This window comes from Ursus arctos, unplaced genomic scaffold, assembly GCF_023065955.2.
Source record: "Ursus arctos isolate Adak ecotype North America unplaced genomic scaffold, UrsArc2.0 scaffold_22, whole genome shotgun sequence".
Lineage (NCBI taxonomy): Eukaryota > Metazoa > Chordata > Mammalia > Carnivora > Ursidae > Ursus > Ursus arctos.
The window spans coordinates 14164740-14183133 of record NW_026622897.1 but is presented as its reverse complement, the minus strand read 5'-3'; the positions used below and the strand labels follow the sequence as shown (position 1 = coordinate 14183133).

General features: G+C 41.5%; 1 protein-coding gene and 2 pseudogenes across 1 annotated transcript in view; 2 read left to right on the top strand and 1 right to left on the bottom strand.

Moving 5' to 3' along the window:
- ARCN1 (archain 1) overlaps nucleotides 1-13736 on the bottom strand; it is a 27067-nt gene extending 13331 nt beyond the window's left edge. The window contains exons 1-5 of the mRNA XM_026505636.4: nucleotides 13565-13736; nucleotides 3362-3625; nucleotides 2373-2552; nucleotides 2039-2244; nucleotides 813-977 (exon numbers count right to left, since the gene is read on the bottom strand). Of these exons, the coding sequence (XP_026361421.1) occupies nucleotides 813-977; nucleotides 2039-2244; nucleotides 2373-2552; nucleotides 3362-3625; nucleotides 13565-13567 (818 nt within the window). The 5' untranslated portion in view covers nucleotides 13568-13736. The remainder of the gene's footprint in view (nucleotides 1-812; nucleotides 978-2038; nucleotides 2245-2372; nucleotides 2553-3361; nucleotides 3626-13564) is intronic.
- LOC113259991 (60S ribosomal protein L17-like) lies at nucleotides 5202-5969 on the top strand (annotated as a pseudogene).
- Nucleotides 12771-18334, top strand: LOC113259990 (60S ribosomal protein L7a-like; annotated as a pseudogene).
- Nucleotides 18335-18394: the final 60 nt, after the last annotated feature.

The window sequence follows — 18394 nt, the reverse complement described above, 5'->3', positions numbered from 1 at the left end:
CCTAAAGTTTAATTAAAAGAAGACTTGCCAAAATACAGCACAGGGGCCACCACAGCTCTAACCCTCTAATTCAAGTTCAGTTTAAGAGAACAGGCACACACTAGGCATAAAGACAAGTTACTTTCATTTTTTTTAAGTTTTATTATTTTTTTATTTCAAATTTTTATTTAAATAAAGTTTTATTTAAGTACTCTCTACATCCCACATGGGGCTCAAACTCACAACCCCGAGATCAAGAGTCGCTGCTCCACCAACTGAGCCAGCCAGGTGCCCCAAGACAAGTTACTTTTAAATCTAGCCAGCACACTGGGGTGCCTGGGTGGCTCAAATGGCTAAGTATCTGACTCTTGATTTCAGCTCAGGGCATGATCTCAGGGTCATGAGACAGAGCCCCAAGTGACCCCATGTGGGACTCTGCACTAAGATGGGAATCTGCTTGAAAATCTCTCCTTCTCCCTCTGCCCTTCCCCATGCTTGTGCGCATGCACTCTCTCGCTCATAAAATCTTGGGGGAAAAAAAAATCCCTCTCCCTTAGCACCCCTCCACGCATACACGCTCTAAAAACAAAAACATAAACCTAGCAGAGTTAATAAAAGGTAAGTTCTAAACTCCACAGAAAATAAATAGTTGAGAGCCCCAATCATGGGTAACAGGGAAATAAAAAGACCCCATGTTAAAATCTAGGATATACTGTAACTCTTTTAAATCTGGAAAAATTAAAAGATACACAAAAAAACTGTAATGCATTGAAATAAACATTTTTACACATTATGTGATTTGTAACATTTTTACTGAAAAAGTTACTGCTTACCTTTCCATATTAATGGGTGGAGCATGCACTTTGGTTGCTTCAGAAGTACGTTTGCCCATATTTGAGGACATGATAGTTTCACCTTCAGATTTCAATTTGTCCACAAAATTATCTACTTCCTTCCCTTTGGCTCCAAGTTTCAAAGCCTTGCTGGGGCCTGAAGGCCTAAGTGGAAGAATAAGAAATAACAAAATAAGAAAAACATCACGACTAAAAAACATTAATAACCCCATAGCATCCAAGCTTTCCCTGAAACTGTTCTTTAAGAAGAATGTGAAGATCTCAAGGGAAAAACCCAAGCATCCTAGGGTTCAGTGGAGCACTAGACTATTTCCCGTGGAAACTGGCAGCTGAGTCACTATTAATATGTAAGTTTCAGGTGCCTGGGTGGCTCAGTCAGTTAAGCATCTGCCTTCAGCTCAGATCATGATCCCAGGGGCCTGGGATCGAGTCCCGCATTGGGCTCCCTGCTCAGGGGGAAGTCTGCTTCTCCCTCTCCGCCTCCCCCTGCTTGTTCTCTCTCTTCCTCTCTCTCTCTCTCTCTTTTTTTTAAAGATTTTATTTATTTATTTGACAGAGACAGCCAGCGAGAGAGGGAGCACAAGCAGGGGGAGTGGGAGAGGAAGAAGCAGGCTCCTAGCGGAGGAGCCTGATGTGGGGCTCGATCCCAGAACCCTGGGATCACGCCCTGAGCCGAAGGCAGACGCTTAACGACTGCACCACCCAGGCGCCCCTCTCTCTCTCCTTCTAATAAATAAATAAAATTTTAAAACAATACATAAGCTTCAAGGACCTAAAGACCAAAGGTACATTTACATATGCATGCATGATCAGATAAAAACTTTGTACTTTGCATCCTGATAAATACACCTGTGCATAAACAAACTCTTGCATATACTTTCAGGTAGTTCACAGATTCTCCCAGAAATCCATTCACACCAAGATTAAAAAATCCATGCTTCATAAACAGTTAAATATCCCCTCTTCTCCCAAAATAAGGCAACTCTCATGGTATAATTTGTAAAAGAAACCTCTTTTACACAAAGAATCCCCCACCACATTCGGATTTCTCCTTTATTATTATGTAGCCAAATTTAATATTACCTCTTACTTCATCAAGTCACTCATTATTTTCAACTTGCCCAGAAATCAGATATCACTCCAAAATATACACATTCAGCCTTCATCTGCCATTCTAGGGTTGGTGGTGACACACTGAGTCATACCTGGCTGGTGCAGGTGCCACTTTTGGTTTATCGGTTTCGATGATGGTCTCTGTGATCATGGCAGCTGTGCCGCCTCCAGATACTGCAGAGCTTCCAAATCCTCCAAATCCTGGGGCTTTTTTGCCCTGTCTCTCTGCATCTCTTCGGGCCTGTTGTAATTCCTTTGCTTTACGCCGCATCTCAGCCTTGGCTTCACGTTCTTGAGTCTACAAAAAGAGACATCCGTGGATGTGGCTGAGTACAGTCTATACTAGCAAATGAGAACGGGAAAACAGTAAAGCCTAAAAGAAAGACAAACAAACAAGAAGTCCCGAAGACGACCCTATTTATTTACCTCTCTAACTGCTCTGAACACCTTTTCCTCATGAGAATCCATTTCCGTGAAGGTTCTGATTTGTGCCAGGTTCACATTCTCCCGGTATCCCAGGGCAACAATTTCATCAAAAGCAAAAATTAAATCAAAACAGTGCTCTGATATCTCATTCTCCTCTAAGGCTCGGCAATACTCAGGGATCTAATCGTGGGCAGCAATGGAAAAGAAAGATTTAAAATTTATCAGCATTTATGTTTCCCAAGTCTTATGCTTTAAAATACACACATTTCAAAATATAAAATAAAATAAAATAAATAAAATAAATATAAAATAAAATAAAATAAAATAAAATAATTTCAACAGGGGCGCGTGGGTGGTGCAGTTGTTAAGCGTCTGCCTTCGGCTCAGGCCGTGATCCCAGCGTTATGGGATCGAGCCCCACATCAGGCTCCTCTGCTATGAGCCTGCTTCTTCCTCTCCCACTCCTCCTGCTTGTGTTCCCTCTCTCGCTAGCTGTCTCTATCTCTGTCAACTAAATAAATAAAATCTTAAAAAAAAATTTTTTTTTCAACAAAACCTGAATCCCTTTGTAGCCCCTCTACTCTTTTTTTTAAGTAAGACTTTGGCATAAAGTCTGTGTGTGTGTGTGTGTGTGTGTGTGTGTGTGTGTGTGTGTGTGTGTGTGGTGTCTATATCAGTAAGCCTTATCTAACGAATATTATCTAAAAATATGGACAAACAAGTGTCAGAACCACAAAAACAGACTGAAGCAACCACTGAAGAACTAGGAAACAGAAGGTCAGTTTGCACATTCTCTTGTGGGATACTTATAGTCTAGGAGGACACACAGTGTCTGCTGAATGAATAAGGGGCTGTTAACAATGAACTGCTGGGTTGGGGGGCATGCAGCACGCAAACTGACAAGCATCGGCTGCTTTGGGGAAAAAATAGTTTCACAGTGAAAATTTAAAGCAGACAACTATGACCCACTATTACAAAAGGACTCTTACCACTCTTGAGAAAAGCCTCAGGGTCTCCAGATCTTCTAAGATGTTACTGTTTTTGGTAGTGATCAGCACCATGTACAGCTTCTCCATAGGCTGGTAGACATATCTTACACTCTCTGTTTCAACAAACGTATGTTGTTTTCCAGTGTTCATGAGCTTTGGAAAAGCTGCTAACAAGCCCTCAATTCGAGTGCGGGTCATCTCCACAAATTGTCGGGAAACAATAGCCTTTCCTGCTTTCGTGCAGACTGCTGCTGCCAACAGCACCTGCCAGGAACATACACATAAGTAAGTACTAATTACCTCTTCACATCTGTTTTCTTAGCATCCGCAGATCTTCCACAGAATGACACACTCAGTTACTCAGTGACGTGACTATTAGAATGTTGACTTTCAAACTCTACTTCATTGCTCTTTTAATTCTAGTACATAATTCATAAAATACAGCTACAGTGGAGCAAAATGGACCTATCAGTCCTATTTTTCAATAACCTACCTTAAGAATAGCTTAGTTAAGGAAAAAAAAAACTTTTGCCAAGTCTACAAATACATTTGTTAGAAGATTTCCTATGACTCAGAAATGGGTTGCTTTCTGCTTTGGCAGACCCATAAAGAATAGTTCAAACTTTTTCTAAGAACAGAAATCTCCACAGAGAAAAGAGAGGTCTGACCCGGCAGATTAAAGGTTTATATAGAAGAAGCCCCTGATCTTTCCTTTCTTTTATCTTTTGTTCTTTGACTAATAACCCCATCCCACACCTCTACATAAGTAAACAATCTGTAAAATGAAAAACTAAATGACTCAATGTTTCACACAGGTTTTGACACCCGTCAATGATCAAGAGCAACAGCCCTTTTTTCCTAGTCTGGCATTCTTTAAACAAAACCAAGCACCAGGGGTGCCGGGGTGGCTCAGTCAGTTAAGCATCTGCCCTTGGCTCAGGTCATGATCCCCTAGCCCTGATTTGGGCTCCCTGTTTGACAGGGAACCTGTCTCTCCCTCTGTTGCTCCCCCTGCTTGTGCACTCTCTCTCTTAAGTAAAGAAATAAAATCTTAAGGGGCGCCTGGGTGGCTCAGTCGTTAAGCATCTGCCTTCACTTCAGGTCATGATCCTGGGGTCCTGGGATCGAGCCCCTGCATTGGGCTCCCCGCTCAGCGGGAGGCCTGCTTCTCCTCCCCCACTCCCCCTGCTTATGTTCCCTCTCTCGTGGTGTCTCTCTGTCAAATAAATAAAATCTTAAAAAAAACAAAACAAAACAAAACAAACAACCAAGGACCAAAGGAAGAACAAGAGGCCTCAAATGCTATTAGCAGGGGAGTAAGAAAATTAAGTACAGTGTTCATTGTCTCTGAAGCGCAGGATCCCAAGAATTCACAAATACTAGTAATATTTTGGAAGCCTCAAAGCTTCAATACAACCTCTGAATTACCAACATCCCACGGGTCAGGCTTCTCAGCTTTATAGAAACCTGTCCTCTACAAGTGAACAACTTGAAGAAAAAACAAGTTAGTCAATTCAAATATTCTTACAGTCTAAGTACATCAGAAGAGTTCTATAATAATTATAGAACACAATGTCCTTATCCATCAAGAATTGGTAATTAGGTATTTGGGAGATAATTACCATCATGTTTATTTCCAAGCAGCTAGGTAAAAACAATTTATATTGGAAAAGTGATCTGTATCTTGTACAGATAATTTCCCTCTCAAATGGATTTTTATTTTTACTACTATCAACTCTACACTGAAATTTAATTATCCCAGCTTAAAGTTACTTTTATGCTGCACAGAATTAAAAAGTTTTTAGCTGTTCCCATAAGCAGCCTGAGGTGATCTCTGAAAATGGTTCACTATTCACTTGACCCATACAACCCTACAAAATCATGCAAATTAAGAGGTTCAAATCTTCGTGTTCACTTTAAGAACACATGTGAAACCTTCCAGGCCGTCAAGGGTATGTATATGTGAAAGCCACCACGTATCTGAAGGATGTCACTTGACAGAAGCAATATGTGCCATCCTGCCACTATAATGGTGGAGGTGGTAGGTGTGCCCAAGCCAAGAAGTGGGGCTGGACACAAGTTCGGTGACCCAAAGGACTGCTGAATTTTTTTTTTTTTTTAAAGATTTTATTTATTTATTCGACAGAGATAGAGACAGCCAGCGAGAGAGGGAACACAAGCAGGGGGAGTGGGAGAGGAAGAAGCAGGCTCCCAGTGGAGGAGCCTGATGTGGGGCTCGATCCCATAACGCCAGGATCACGCCCTGAGCCGAAGGCAGACGCTTAACCGCTGTGCCACCCAGGCGCCCCAGGACTGCTGAATTTTTACTGCAAATGCTTAAAAATGCAGAGAGTAATGCTGAACTTAGGGGTTTAGACGTAGATTCTCTGGTCACTGAGCACATCCAGGTGAATGAAGCCCTCAAGATGCAACAAGAACGTACAGAGCTCGTGGTCAGATTTACCCAGACATGAGCTCTCTCTGCCCCATTGAGAGGATCCGTACTGAAAAAGAGGAGACTGTTCCTAAACCAGAAGAGGAGGTTTCACAGAAGAAAAAGATATCCCAGAAGAAACTGAAGAAACAAAGACTTATGGCCTGGGACTAAATTCTGCATAAAATAAATGCAAATAAAACTAAAAGCAGGGAGAAAAAAATTAAAAGCAGGGAAAAGCTTTTAAAAAATGTCTTAAATCAGGGTCGCCTGGGTGACTCCGTTGGTTAAGCATCTGCCTTTGGCTCAGGTCATGATCCCACAGTCCCGGGATGGAGACCTGCCCAGCAGGGAGTCTGCTTCTCCCTCTCCCCGCCACTCCCCCCTGCCTGTGCTCTCTCTGTCAAATAAATAAATAAAATCTTTAAGGATTTTATTTATTTATTTGACAGAGAGAGACAGCGAGAGACAGCAAGAGAGGGAACACAAGCAAGGGGAGTGGGAGAGGGAGAAGCAGGCTTCCCGCCAAGCAGGGAGCCCAATGTGGGTCTCGATCCCAGGACCCTGAGATCATGACCTGAGCCGAAGGCAGACGCTTAATGGCTGAGCCACCCAGGTGCCCCAATAAGTAAAATCTTTTTAAAAAATGTCCTAAATCATAAATACTCTTAGGGAGAATCTTGTTTTGTAAATTAGTTACTTTTAAAAAGAGCAGAAAATATTTTAGGCATTTAGAGAGGTACAGAGTATAAAAATTACCAGTTGATTACTTTAAGGATAGCAAATAAGCTAGTTTGAAAGTCCAAAACCAGTCACTTTCCCCCAGATATTTATATATATTTAAAATAAATAGTTTTGTACTCAAGAAATGTACTTCTGCCATCACTGACTACTTGGGAGGTTTTTGTCATCACCTACGTATGAGGCAAGAGGATATACTGAGGATGGTAAAGGATACCAGAAAAAGAAAAAAAATACGAAATGGTTATAACACATATCTCTCAAAAGAAATCCTCCATTCCATGTCTTTAACTTATTTTTATCTTGGCTATAGATTTTTATTTTTTAATTTGGTTTTATTAAGACATAAATGACATATATAATTGTTAAGATATTTAAAGCATACAATGTGGCAATTCCCTGTCTTTAAATTAATAATATGAAATCAAGTTTCTTCAAATAAGGGAAGGGTAATTTCTGATACATAAATAATGGTAATATTTTAATCACTAAGGAGATGAAATTGACCTAAAATTATTACCAGGCTGAGTTATTTGTTCAGAAGGCTAAAACCACGGGGCACCTGGGTGGCACAGTTGTTAAGCGTCTGCCTTCGGCTCGGGGTGTGATCCCGGAGTCCTGGGATCGAGCCCCACATCAGGCTCCTCTGTTGGGAGCCTGCTTCCTCCTCTCCCACTCCCCCTGCTTGTGTTCCCTCTCTTGCTGGCTGTCTCTCTGTCAAATAAATAAATAAAATCTTAAAAAAAAAAAAAAAAAAAAAGAAGGCTAAAACCAAATGTACTCAAGAAATTCAATTTCACATTAATTTTTATCATAGGAGATTCATGTTTCAACCATCTACATATTTCTGGCAAAAAAATTTTTTTAAATAAAAATGTCACCACTGTTTCAGCTTACTCATGCCAAGCAGGTAAGTCTCTGTACTGGTCAATGAAGGCTTACATGCCACATATGTCCAAATAAGTAAGATTTCTGCCCCAAAATTATCCCTCAGAAAACAGCTGTACTGCATAAAAACTTGTTCATAGCAGCATTATTCACAATAATGAAAATAAGCTAAAAAGTAAAAACCCAAAGTCCACTGACTGATGAATGGGTAAACAAAATGTGGTCTACCCATACAATGGAATATTATTCAGTCATAAAAATAAATGAAGAACATGGATGAACTTTGAAAATATTGTGCTAAGTGAAAGAAACGAGACACAAAAGGCCACATCTCACATGATTCCATTTATATGAAATATCCAAAATAGGCAAACCCAGAAAAGAAAGTACATTAGTGGTTGCCAGAGGCTGGAAAAGGGGAAATGAGGCGTGCCTGCTTGAGTATGGGGTATCTCTTTGGGGGTTATGAAAATGTTCTAAGCTTAGATAGTGGTGATGGTCATAAAACTTTGTGAATATACTAAAACATCTACTGAATCATATAATTTAAAAGGCTAAATTTTATGGTATGTGAATTATATCTCAATTAAAAATAAAAAGGAGGGCAGGGGCACCTGGCTGGCTCATTCGGTAAAGCTTATGACTCTTGGTCACAACACTGGGGCGCATGGGTAGCTCAGTCGGTTGAGTGTCTGTCTTTGGCTCAGGTAATGATCTCAGGGTCCTGGGATCGAGCCCTGTGCTGGGCTCCCTGCTCAGTGGGAAGTCTGCTTCTCCCTCTCCCTCTGCCCCTCCTATAAAAAAAAATTATGCTTTGATCAACTGGGGGATTTGAGTATGTAAAGACGAAGAAACAGTGGGGTAAAATAGAAGGACCCAAGCAGGAAAACTCTGAGACTCTGTTTGAGTCATTCAGGTACAAGCAAAATAAGGCTCCCAAAATAGGACCACAGTGCCCCACATTCAGTATGGCTCTAAACCTCGAAATACCCAAGACACCACAATCAGAGGGTCCATTAAGCTCACACAGGTTTCTATTCACTATGTTATTCATGTCACCTCTGGAATACCCAAGACATCACAATCAGAGGGTCCATTAAGTTCACACAGGTTTCTATCCACTACGTTCTTCATGTCACCTCTGGAACATATGGTCACCTCTAAACAAGATAAATTTAACCTATTCTACATTAATATTCATTTTCTTAAATGCCTTGAAATAATAAAGCTTCCTTTCACATCAGTGTTTACCAATGTTTAACAATTATTAAAATACAGTATACACTAAAAGGTAAGTTAATTTTTCCAACTGTAATTTGATTTTCTTTGGGGAAGAATGAATATGTATGATTCTCTACAAGTTGTTTTATTTACTTATTCTTTACATTTTTGGAAAAGAACATTTAGACCTAACAGGACCCTTCAAGAGCCCTTGATTGTTTTTATAGACATAGATACTGAGGGCCCAAAAGTTAGACAATCTCTCCAGGATTGTTAAAAAAAAAAAAAAAAAAAAAAAAAAATCCCCGTTAAGTTGAGCTTTGTCAAACAACTCTTCTTTTAATAACATTTATAACGGTTTGAATATTCCATCATATGTATGGATTAAATAACAACTCTCTTCTACCCAGATTTAACTACATGAGTCAGAAAGTTCTTTGAGTAAAGAAACCTAAAGAATTAGGTTTCTGTTCTGTCTCTGTCACTAATTATGTATTGCATAAGTCACTTAACTGCTTCCCCAAAATAGAGGTTAGTTTATATGAAATCTAAAGTGCCTTTGCATCTTTATGATTCTACAAGTTAAGCATTTGAAAACTTTACAGCAACTAAAAATGTACAGTACCTCCACTTTACACCCACTGCTCCAGTAGCAACTACTTCAGAACAGTATCTTACATTAACACTGAGCTGCTAAAAGGCAAGTACCTTACTTATCAAAACAAATCACGTGTGCACACGGTATGTGTGTGAGATAAGCTGCTGTACCATCCCTTCATCCCCACTAGTGACAGAGGTCCAAGAATAACAGGTAGTAATTCAGTATAAACATGCATAATTCTCTAAAGAAAAAAAGCCAAAGATTTCCTCGAACCTCTAAAATGCTTTCATGTTTCTCACTTCCAGATCTAGGCAGTACTTTCTCCTTTGTAATTTACTGTAATGAAGATATACATTGTCATATATACGTATATTCATATATACATGATTCATGATCATATTAAGGGTAGTTTCTACAACTGTCATAGAGGACCATTTTGTCTTTCCTGTTTGCATGAGAATCAGAGGGAAGATTACAATAAAATCTAGATCACATACAAAACCTAAAACTTGGAAAGTTAGTGAGAGTTTTAAGCTCATCACAAGCTTCTTGTAGAGTATAAAAATAAAAGGACATTGTTCTTGGTTTCTGCAGTAAACTTTCTATTCGGAGAACAAATAGATGGCAAGTCAATGAAAACTCAAGAAAATCATTTTCATTCTTTGCTGTTCTCTCAAACAACAATCAAAAAGATACATAAAGAAAACAAAAGCTGTGCAGCTGCTGCATTATATACAAAAGAAAATAAAAGCAATAATAACCCCCTAGCTGGGGACTGACATTACTGTGCAGGATTTCAGTTTTCTCTCTCTGTATGTACAGCTCATCCACACAAACCCAAACCTAGCTTTCTAATAACTAATGACTTCTGGAACTGAATATCATCATTTATATTGAATGTGTCCGCTCTAGTTTATTCATTGCTATACTGAGTGAATAAGAACAGCATTCTGTAGGTAAGCAAAGATCTTATAGATTGTTGCTACCATGAGACTTCATATTGTTTATTCAAGTTGAAATTTATTGGGGCACCTGGGTGGCTCAGTCGGTTAAGTGTCTGACTCTTGATTTCGGCTCAGGTCGTGATCTCAGGGTTGTGAGATCCTGCCTCATGTCCAGCTCTGTGCTGGGCATGGTGCCTACTTCAGATTCTTTCTCTACCCCTGCCCCTCCCCTCCCCCCTCTCTCTCAAATAAATAAATCTTAAAACACACACACATTTAAATTTATTAAGACAGAGAACCGATTATAATACCTAACAAATGTTAAGAAACTAAGAACATGGGGGAACCTGGCTGGCTCAGTTGGTGGAATGTGTGACTCTTGATCTCAGGGTTGTGGGTTCGAGCCCCACACTGTGTGTAGAGATTGCTTAAAAATAAAACCTTTAAAAATTAAAAATAAAGAAAGAAAAGAAAGAAATTAGAAAAAGAAAGTCATTAATTTGCAGAAAACCAGAAAAAGGTCAAATCTAAAGATGCCCTTTTTTGTCCTTCATTTTAAGCCATTTGTTTTTGCATTTGTTCATTTACTTCCTCTACTAGGACTTCCTAATATAGGACATTTTGTGCTAACTTCAGTAGCTAAAGCCAAAGGAAATTTATTTTTCAAAAATCAACATTTATTACACCTGAAACTAATGTTTTTGTTTTGTTTTTTTTAAGATTTATTTATTTGAGGGGCGCCTGGGTGGCACAGAGGTTGGGCGTCTGCCTTCGGCTCAGGGCGTGATCCCGGCCTTATGGGATCGAGCCCCACATCAGGCTCCTCCGCTATAAGCCTGCTTCTTCCTCTCCCACTCCCCCTGCTTGTGTTCCCTCTCTCGCTGGCTGTCTCTATCTCTGTCGAATAAATAAATTAAATCTTTAAAAAAAAAAAAAGATTTATTTATTTGAGAGAAAGAGCACGTGCACATGGTGGGGAGGAGCAGAGGGAGAGGGGGCGAGTCCCAAGCGGACTCCACACTGAGCACAGAGCCTGACTCAGGGCTCAATCTCAGGACACCGAAATCACGACCCAAGCAGAAACCAAGGGTTGGACACTTAACTGACTGCACCACCTAGGTGCCCCCTACCTGATACTAATGTTAACATTGTGTGCCAACTTTAAAATTTTGAAATAAAGGAAAATGATATACCTACAAAAAAATAAATAGCATTTATGTACTGATATGTGCAATTTACTCTGAAATGCATTAAAAAAAAGCTGAAGAGAAGGCTGGCTGGCCGATTAAATGAGTGATAAAACACTATAGTGAAATGTTAACAGAATTTAGCTACTGTTCATATGGGTATTCACTGTGAAGTTGTTCCAACTTTTTTAGATGTTTGAGAAGTTTATAATAAAATGTTCAGGAAAAATCAACTTTCAGAAGTTTTATTTTATTATTTTTTTTATTATATTGTTTTAGGTAGGCTCCACGCCCAATGTGGGGCTTAAATTCACTACCCCGAGATCAAGAGTCACATGCTCTACCAACTGAGCTAGGCAGGCACCCCAACTTTCAGAAGTTTTCATACAACTTTTAGATCCAAGAAATCTTACAAAATGTCCCCTATTTGGACAATTCTACTGTCCAGGGATCTCTTTGTAAAGGAATAAAACAGACTAAACAGATCAGAATGTACTGAATTTTTCTCCAGAGTACACCAATCTGGGTATCTGGATCATGCCAAGTCCCATATAATTTAAAAAACATACATATTTATACATGACACAACTGTATATATATATATGCATACATGTCCAAATGACAAGCAAAACATACTTTACGCTTATCACTCAATGCCTAGGGCTTTACCATCTCTCGGTTATCAAAGAATTGAAAACATTAAGTTCCAAGAACTTTCAACAAACAAGATTTTTGTAATTCCCTATATTTGGTTTATATAATACAAGGCTTTAATTTTGCTATTAAAATCATAATACACTCCAAAATGCACTACAAATACAACCAGGATGTAAACGGAAAAGGAGTTAAAAAATCACTATCCAAATACTGAGCCTCCTAGTGGAAATGAACAAAGAAGTTTTTGGAAAGTTTATGACCAACAGTAAAGTTTTGTGAGCAAACAGTCTGGATGCAATTTATTTGCCTGAAGCGGAAAACAAAAGCTTTCAGTGGTTTAAAGACCAAGCATGAACCCCCCCACCCCCCCCCATCCAAGTTCTTATCGAAAAAGGTTGTCAGAACTTAGTATGATTGGCACCAAATTATACTGTCATCTCAAGTGTGCAGGAAGATGCTTTAAACCAACTAGTAATCTATTAACTACAGAATTAAAAAAAAACCTTCAAAAAACGGAAAGGCAGAAAGTACACTAAAAATAAATTACTAGCTCATTTGGAACCAAAGAATTTCTCCTCGTTCATAAATATCCAAACTGTAGTGATAAAGCAAGATTTAGTGGAATCAGCACTGTTGTTTAGTCTGTCCCATCCTTATACAGATTAATTTTCTCCATCTCTACCACAGATGAAAACACAAAGATAACGCATCTGAAGGCAAGTAACAGGTCCCCGGATATAACCCCTTCTTACTCCTCCTCTTGTGAGACTTCTGATTACGATATGCCACCAACACCATCTGACTTCACCCAAACAGTAAGTTCCTTGAAAACACAAAGCCTGTGTTCTCTATTACTCGCTCACCTTTTCCCAATGCTCCGTACACCGCATATACTAACACTGACAAATGGACACACCTAAATTCTGTAGAAGTCGTGGAAGGTTTCAGGGACACTTGGGTCCTACAAATTAGTGTTAGAAGTTACTCCTTCCTGTTCTATGCCTCCTTTCGAACTTTCCTCTATTTCCCCCTTCCGAACAAACAAAAGAAGCCCTGAACACCAATGGATTTGGATTTCGAGTATCACGGGCTACCAAACACCGGGGATGAGAGGAGAGCTGATTCCCTATGAAAGGGAGCCCCCCAACAGAAGCCCAACCGGCCGAACCGGCGCCCATGAAACCCGCCGGGCACTAGCGCCGAGGTGCGACGTCTGCAGCGCGAGGGTCCAAGCCACACCACTACGAGGTTCTCGAACAGCAAACACCCCGGGCCCAGAAGAGGTGGGTGCCCAGCTGGGTGGGGGGATGGGGTGTGGGCGCAACGGGAGAGGGACTGCCGGCAGGTCCCTCGGATCTCCCGGGAGGCCGGGCACAGGGCGGGGAAGGCCACACTGCTGCGGAGCCCCGAGGGAAGCGCCCGGCTCCGGGCCCTCGGGGCGGGACTCCTCGACCCCAGCAGCAGGCCGTCCGCAGGCAGAACGGCCGACCGAAGCCGGACCCTGGGCATTCGGCCCAGCTCGAATCTTACCATGGTTGAGGACGGTGGGGGGTTCACCCGCGCTTCCCGCTCCACTGGGGCTGGGGTCAGGGGAAGGGGAGCACCGGCCGCTCTGGACCTGCTGCCCCCCTGTCAGGAGCCGCTACCGCTTTGCCTCTTGCCAAGATGGCGGCCTCGAGCCACGTCTCCAACCGGAAATGGCGCGGGTCAAAGGGCGGAAGGCGGGGCGCCGTGGGGTGGGGAATGTGCTGGTACCCGGCTGCCGGACAGGTTTTCGCCAAGGAGGCATGGGGGTTCGCTCTATAGCCGTGGAACCTACTGTTTCTGTCCTTTCACTGATTGTCAGCACCTTCGTTTAATTAGCGACACCTCTTACAGTTTATAAAGCTCTCATAGCCACTATATCATTTAATATACAAACTAACTGATGTGCATAAGGACTAGTATCCAGAATATATAAAGAACTCTTAGAACTCAACAATAAAGGGGCGCCTGGATGGCACAGCGGTTAAGTGTCTGCCTTCGGCTAAGGGCGTGATCCCGGCGTTATGGGATCGAGCCCCACATCAGGCTCCTCTGCTATGAGCCTGCTTCTTCCTCTCCCACTCCCCCTGCTTGTGTTCCCTCCCTCTCTCGCTGGCTGTCTCTATCTCTGTTGAATAAATAAATAAAATCCTAAAAAAAAAAAAAAAAGAACTCAACAATAAAAAGGTAAGGTAATTTTAGGGTGACTAGGTGGCTCAGTCAGTTAAGGGGTTAAGCGTCTGACTCCGGCTCAGGCCATAATGAGAGCCCAGTGTGGGGTCCCCACTGAGCAGGGTATCTGCTTGTCTCTCTCCCTCTGCCCTTCCCCTGCACATTCTCTGTCTCAAATAAATAAGTAACATCTTAAAAAAAAATTTTTTTTTAATTTGAAAATGGGTAAAATAGGAGTGCCTGGCTGGCTGAGTCTGTGGTGCATGTGACTCTTGATCTCATGGTCATGAGTACAAGCCCCATGTGGGTGTGGACATTACATACATACACACATATATACATATTAAATAAATAAATGAATAAATGGGCAAAGTAGACGTGTCTTCAAAGCAAGTATACAAATAACCAAAAAGCATATAGAAAGATGCTCAACATCCTTAGTTCTTTGGGAATTGCAAATCAAAACCACAATGAGATACCACATTACACCCAATAGGATGGCTATAATAATAAGTGTTGGTGAGAATTCAGGGAAATTAAAACCCTCTCACAGCGCTGGTGGAAATGTAAAGTACTGCAGATGCTTTGGAAAAACAGTTGGGCAGTTTCTCAAAAATTAAACATCGTTTCCATATGACCTATCAATTTCACTCCTTGGTATATATCCAAGAGAATTAAAAACATATGTTCATACAGGGGCGCCTGGCTGACTCAGTCAGAAAAGTATGTGACTCTTGATCTCCGGGTGGCGAGTTTGAGCCCATGTTTTGTGTAGAGATGACTTATAAATAAATAAACTTTAAAAAACATATGTTCATGCAAAATGTTTAAAATGATGTTCCTAGAAACATTATTCATAATAGCCAAAAAGTGAAAACAATGCAAATGTTCATCAATAGATCAATGGAAGACAAAACGTGGTATAGCTGTACAGCGGAATATCAGTCATGAAAAGATACTGATACGTGATACAACATGGATGATCCTTGAAAATATTAAGTGAAGGAAGCCAGTCATGAAAGACCGTATCTTATATGGGAATACTTGCTCTGAACCTGTTCATTTCATTTATATGAAATGTCCAGAGTAGGCAAATCCATAGAGACAGGAAGTAGGGCTGCAAGGGACTGGGAGAGGGAAGGAATGGGGAGTGAGGTTTGTTTTTTGAAGTGATGAAAATGTTCTGGAATTAGAGGTGGTGGTTGCACAACTTTGTGACTATACCAAAAACCACAGATTGTACACTTTAAAAGGGTACATTTTTATGGTCTGTATCTTTTTTTTTTTAAGATTTTATTTTTAAATAAACGTGGGGCTTGAACTCACAATCCCGAAATCAAGAGTCATATGCTCTACTGACTGAGCCAGCTAGGTGCTCCAAAATTATATCCTTTTAAAAAGTGTGCAGGAGGGGCCCCCAGGTGGCTCAGTCGGTTAAGTGTCTGACTCTTGATTTCAGCTCGAGTCTTGATCTCAGGGCCCTGAGTTCAAGGTCCCTGTTGGGCTCCACACTGGGTGTGGAGACTACTTTATTTTTTTTTTTTATGATTTTATTTATTTGACAGAGAGAGAGTGAGAGAGCACAAGCAGGGGGAGCGGCAGAGGGAAAGGGAGAAGCAGACTCCCCGCTGAGCAGGAACCTCATGGCGCTCAATCTCAGGACCCTGGGATCATGACCTAAGCCAAAGGCAGATGCTTAACCAACTAAGCCATCCAGGTGGCCCTGGAACCTACTTAAAAAAAGTGTGCAGGAAGCAGGGCTTATGCCTATTTTATAGATGAAGAAAATGATGACAAGTTTAAGAAATGTACTCCCTGCTCAGTGGGGAGGCTGCTTCTCCCTTTCCCTCTGTCCTGCTCATGCTCTCTCTCTCTTCCTCACTCTCTCTCTCTCTCTCAAATAAATAAAATCTTTAAAAAAAACCAGAAATTCACACAAAGTTCTAAGCCAGTGTATAATGGAAATAAAACTCAAATCCAGCCTTTTTTTTTTAAAGTTTTTATTTATTTATTTGACAGAGATAGAGACAGCCAGCGAGAGAGGGAACACAAGCAGGGGGAATGGGAGAGGAAGAAGCAGGCTCATAGCGGAGCAGAGAGCCTGATGCGGGGCTCGATCCCAGGACTCTGGGATCACGCCCTGAGCCAAAGGCAGACACTTAATGACTGAGCCACCCAGGCGCCCCTCAAATCCAGTCTTCTGATTCTGTTGGCAGTTCTCCCATGCCAAAAGTCAGACTTTGAGTAGACCTGATTAAGCATTTCTTCCCTACATCCTATATAATTTTATCCCATATCACTGGCTCAACTCTACAGCACTCATCCAGGGCCGAAATGGATAAATAGCATTCTTTTATTGAGTGTTTATTTTGTGTCAGGTACGTTACACGTTATCTCTAATCCTTTACAACAATCCAGATAAGGACACAGAGGATCAAAGAAGTTAAACACTTCTCCCAACTGAAAGAGCCTATAAATGGTAGAGCCAGGATTCAAAGCTAGCTTTTCTCATGATGACACTCTTTTTATCTCTTGTATATTCCTTAATGCTTACTGAACACTTACAATGAGCCAGGCATTACTCTAAATTCTTCACACAGATTATCTCATTTATTCCCCACAAAACTCTCTCTCCTGCAGCCATTCCAGATGACAAAAGAAAAGGAGGTGAAGGGGAACAAGGTGGCCCCGGCCCCTACTGTTGTGAAGAAGCAGGAGGCCAAGAAGGTGGTCAATCCCCTGTTTGAGAAAAGGCCCAAGAATTTTGGCATCAGACAGGACATCCAGTCCAAAAGGACCTCACCCGCCTTGTCAGATGGCCTCGCTACATCCGGCTGCCACGGCAGAGGGCTATTCTCTATACATGTCTACAAGCGCCTCCTGCAATTAACCAGTTCACCCAGGCCTTAGACCTGCAGCTACTCAACTGCTTACACTGGCCCACAAATGCGGACCAGAGACAAAACAAGGGAAGAAGCAGAGATTGTTAGCCGGGGCTGAGAAGAAAGCTGTCAGCAAAGGGAATGTCCCCACTAAAAGGCTGCTGTCCTTTGAGCTGGGGTTAACACTGTCACCACCTTGGTGGAAAACAAGAAGTCTCAGCTGGTAATGGTTGCATATGATGTGGATCCCACGGAGCTTGTTGTCTTCCTGCCCACCCTGTGTCGTCGGATGGGGGTTCCCTACTAGCATTATCAAGGGGAAGGCCAGGCTGGGGCATCTGGTCCACAGGAAGACCTGCACCACTGCTGCCTTCACAGGTTAACTCAGAAGACAAAGGAGCTCTGGCTAAGCTGGTGGAAGCCATCAGGACCAATGACAATGACAGGATGAGATCCGCTGACACTGGCGAGGCACTGTCCAGGGTGCAAAGTTGGTGGCTTGCATTGCCAAGTTAGAAAAGGCAAAGGTTAAAGAACTGGCCACAAAATTGGGCTAAGGTGGATGCTTAGTGAATTTTCTGTACATAAAAGTAACAAAAAGTTCTCTTCCAGTGAGTGTCAAAAAAAAAAAAATAATCCTCACAAGAATTCTCTGAAATAGGTACCACTGATATCTCTATTTTACAGGTGGGGAAACCAAGGTATAAAGAGGAAACCTAGGGGCACCTGGGTGGCTCAGTTGGGTAAGCATCCAACTCTTGATCTCAGCTCAGGTCTTGATCTCAGGGTCATGAGTTCAAGCCCTGAGTTGGGCTCCGCACTAGGCCAGAGCCTACTTAAAACAAAACAAAAACAAAAACACAAAGAGGAAAACTATTCTATCACAGATGTCAGGGCTAGAGAGTAGCTAAGCCAGGACTCGAGCTCACAGATTTTAAAACTTTGCATGTCTGGGAGAATATATGTCAAACTGTATTTTTAATTTTTGGTATAAAAACATATTGTAGGGTGCCTGGATGGCTCAGTTGGTTAAGCATTTGCCTTTGGCTCAGGTCATGATCCTGGAGTCCTGAGATCGAGTCCCACATCCTGCTCCCTGATCAGTGGGAAGTCAGTTTCTTCCTCTACCACTCCCCCCTGCTAGTGATCTCTCTCTCATGCTCTCTCTCTAATAAACACATTAAAAAATATATTGTAAAAAAGACAAACTCTTAATTTTAAAAAAGCCAAAATCTCGCCTGGAATTATTGTTTTATTGTGGCAGCTTCCAGGGGCCTTCGAT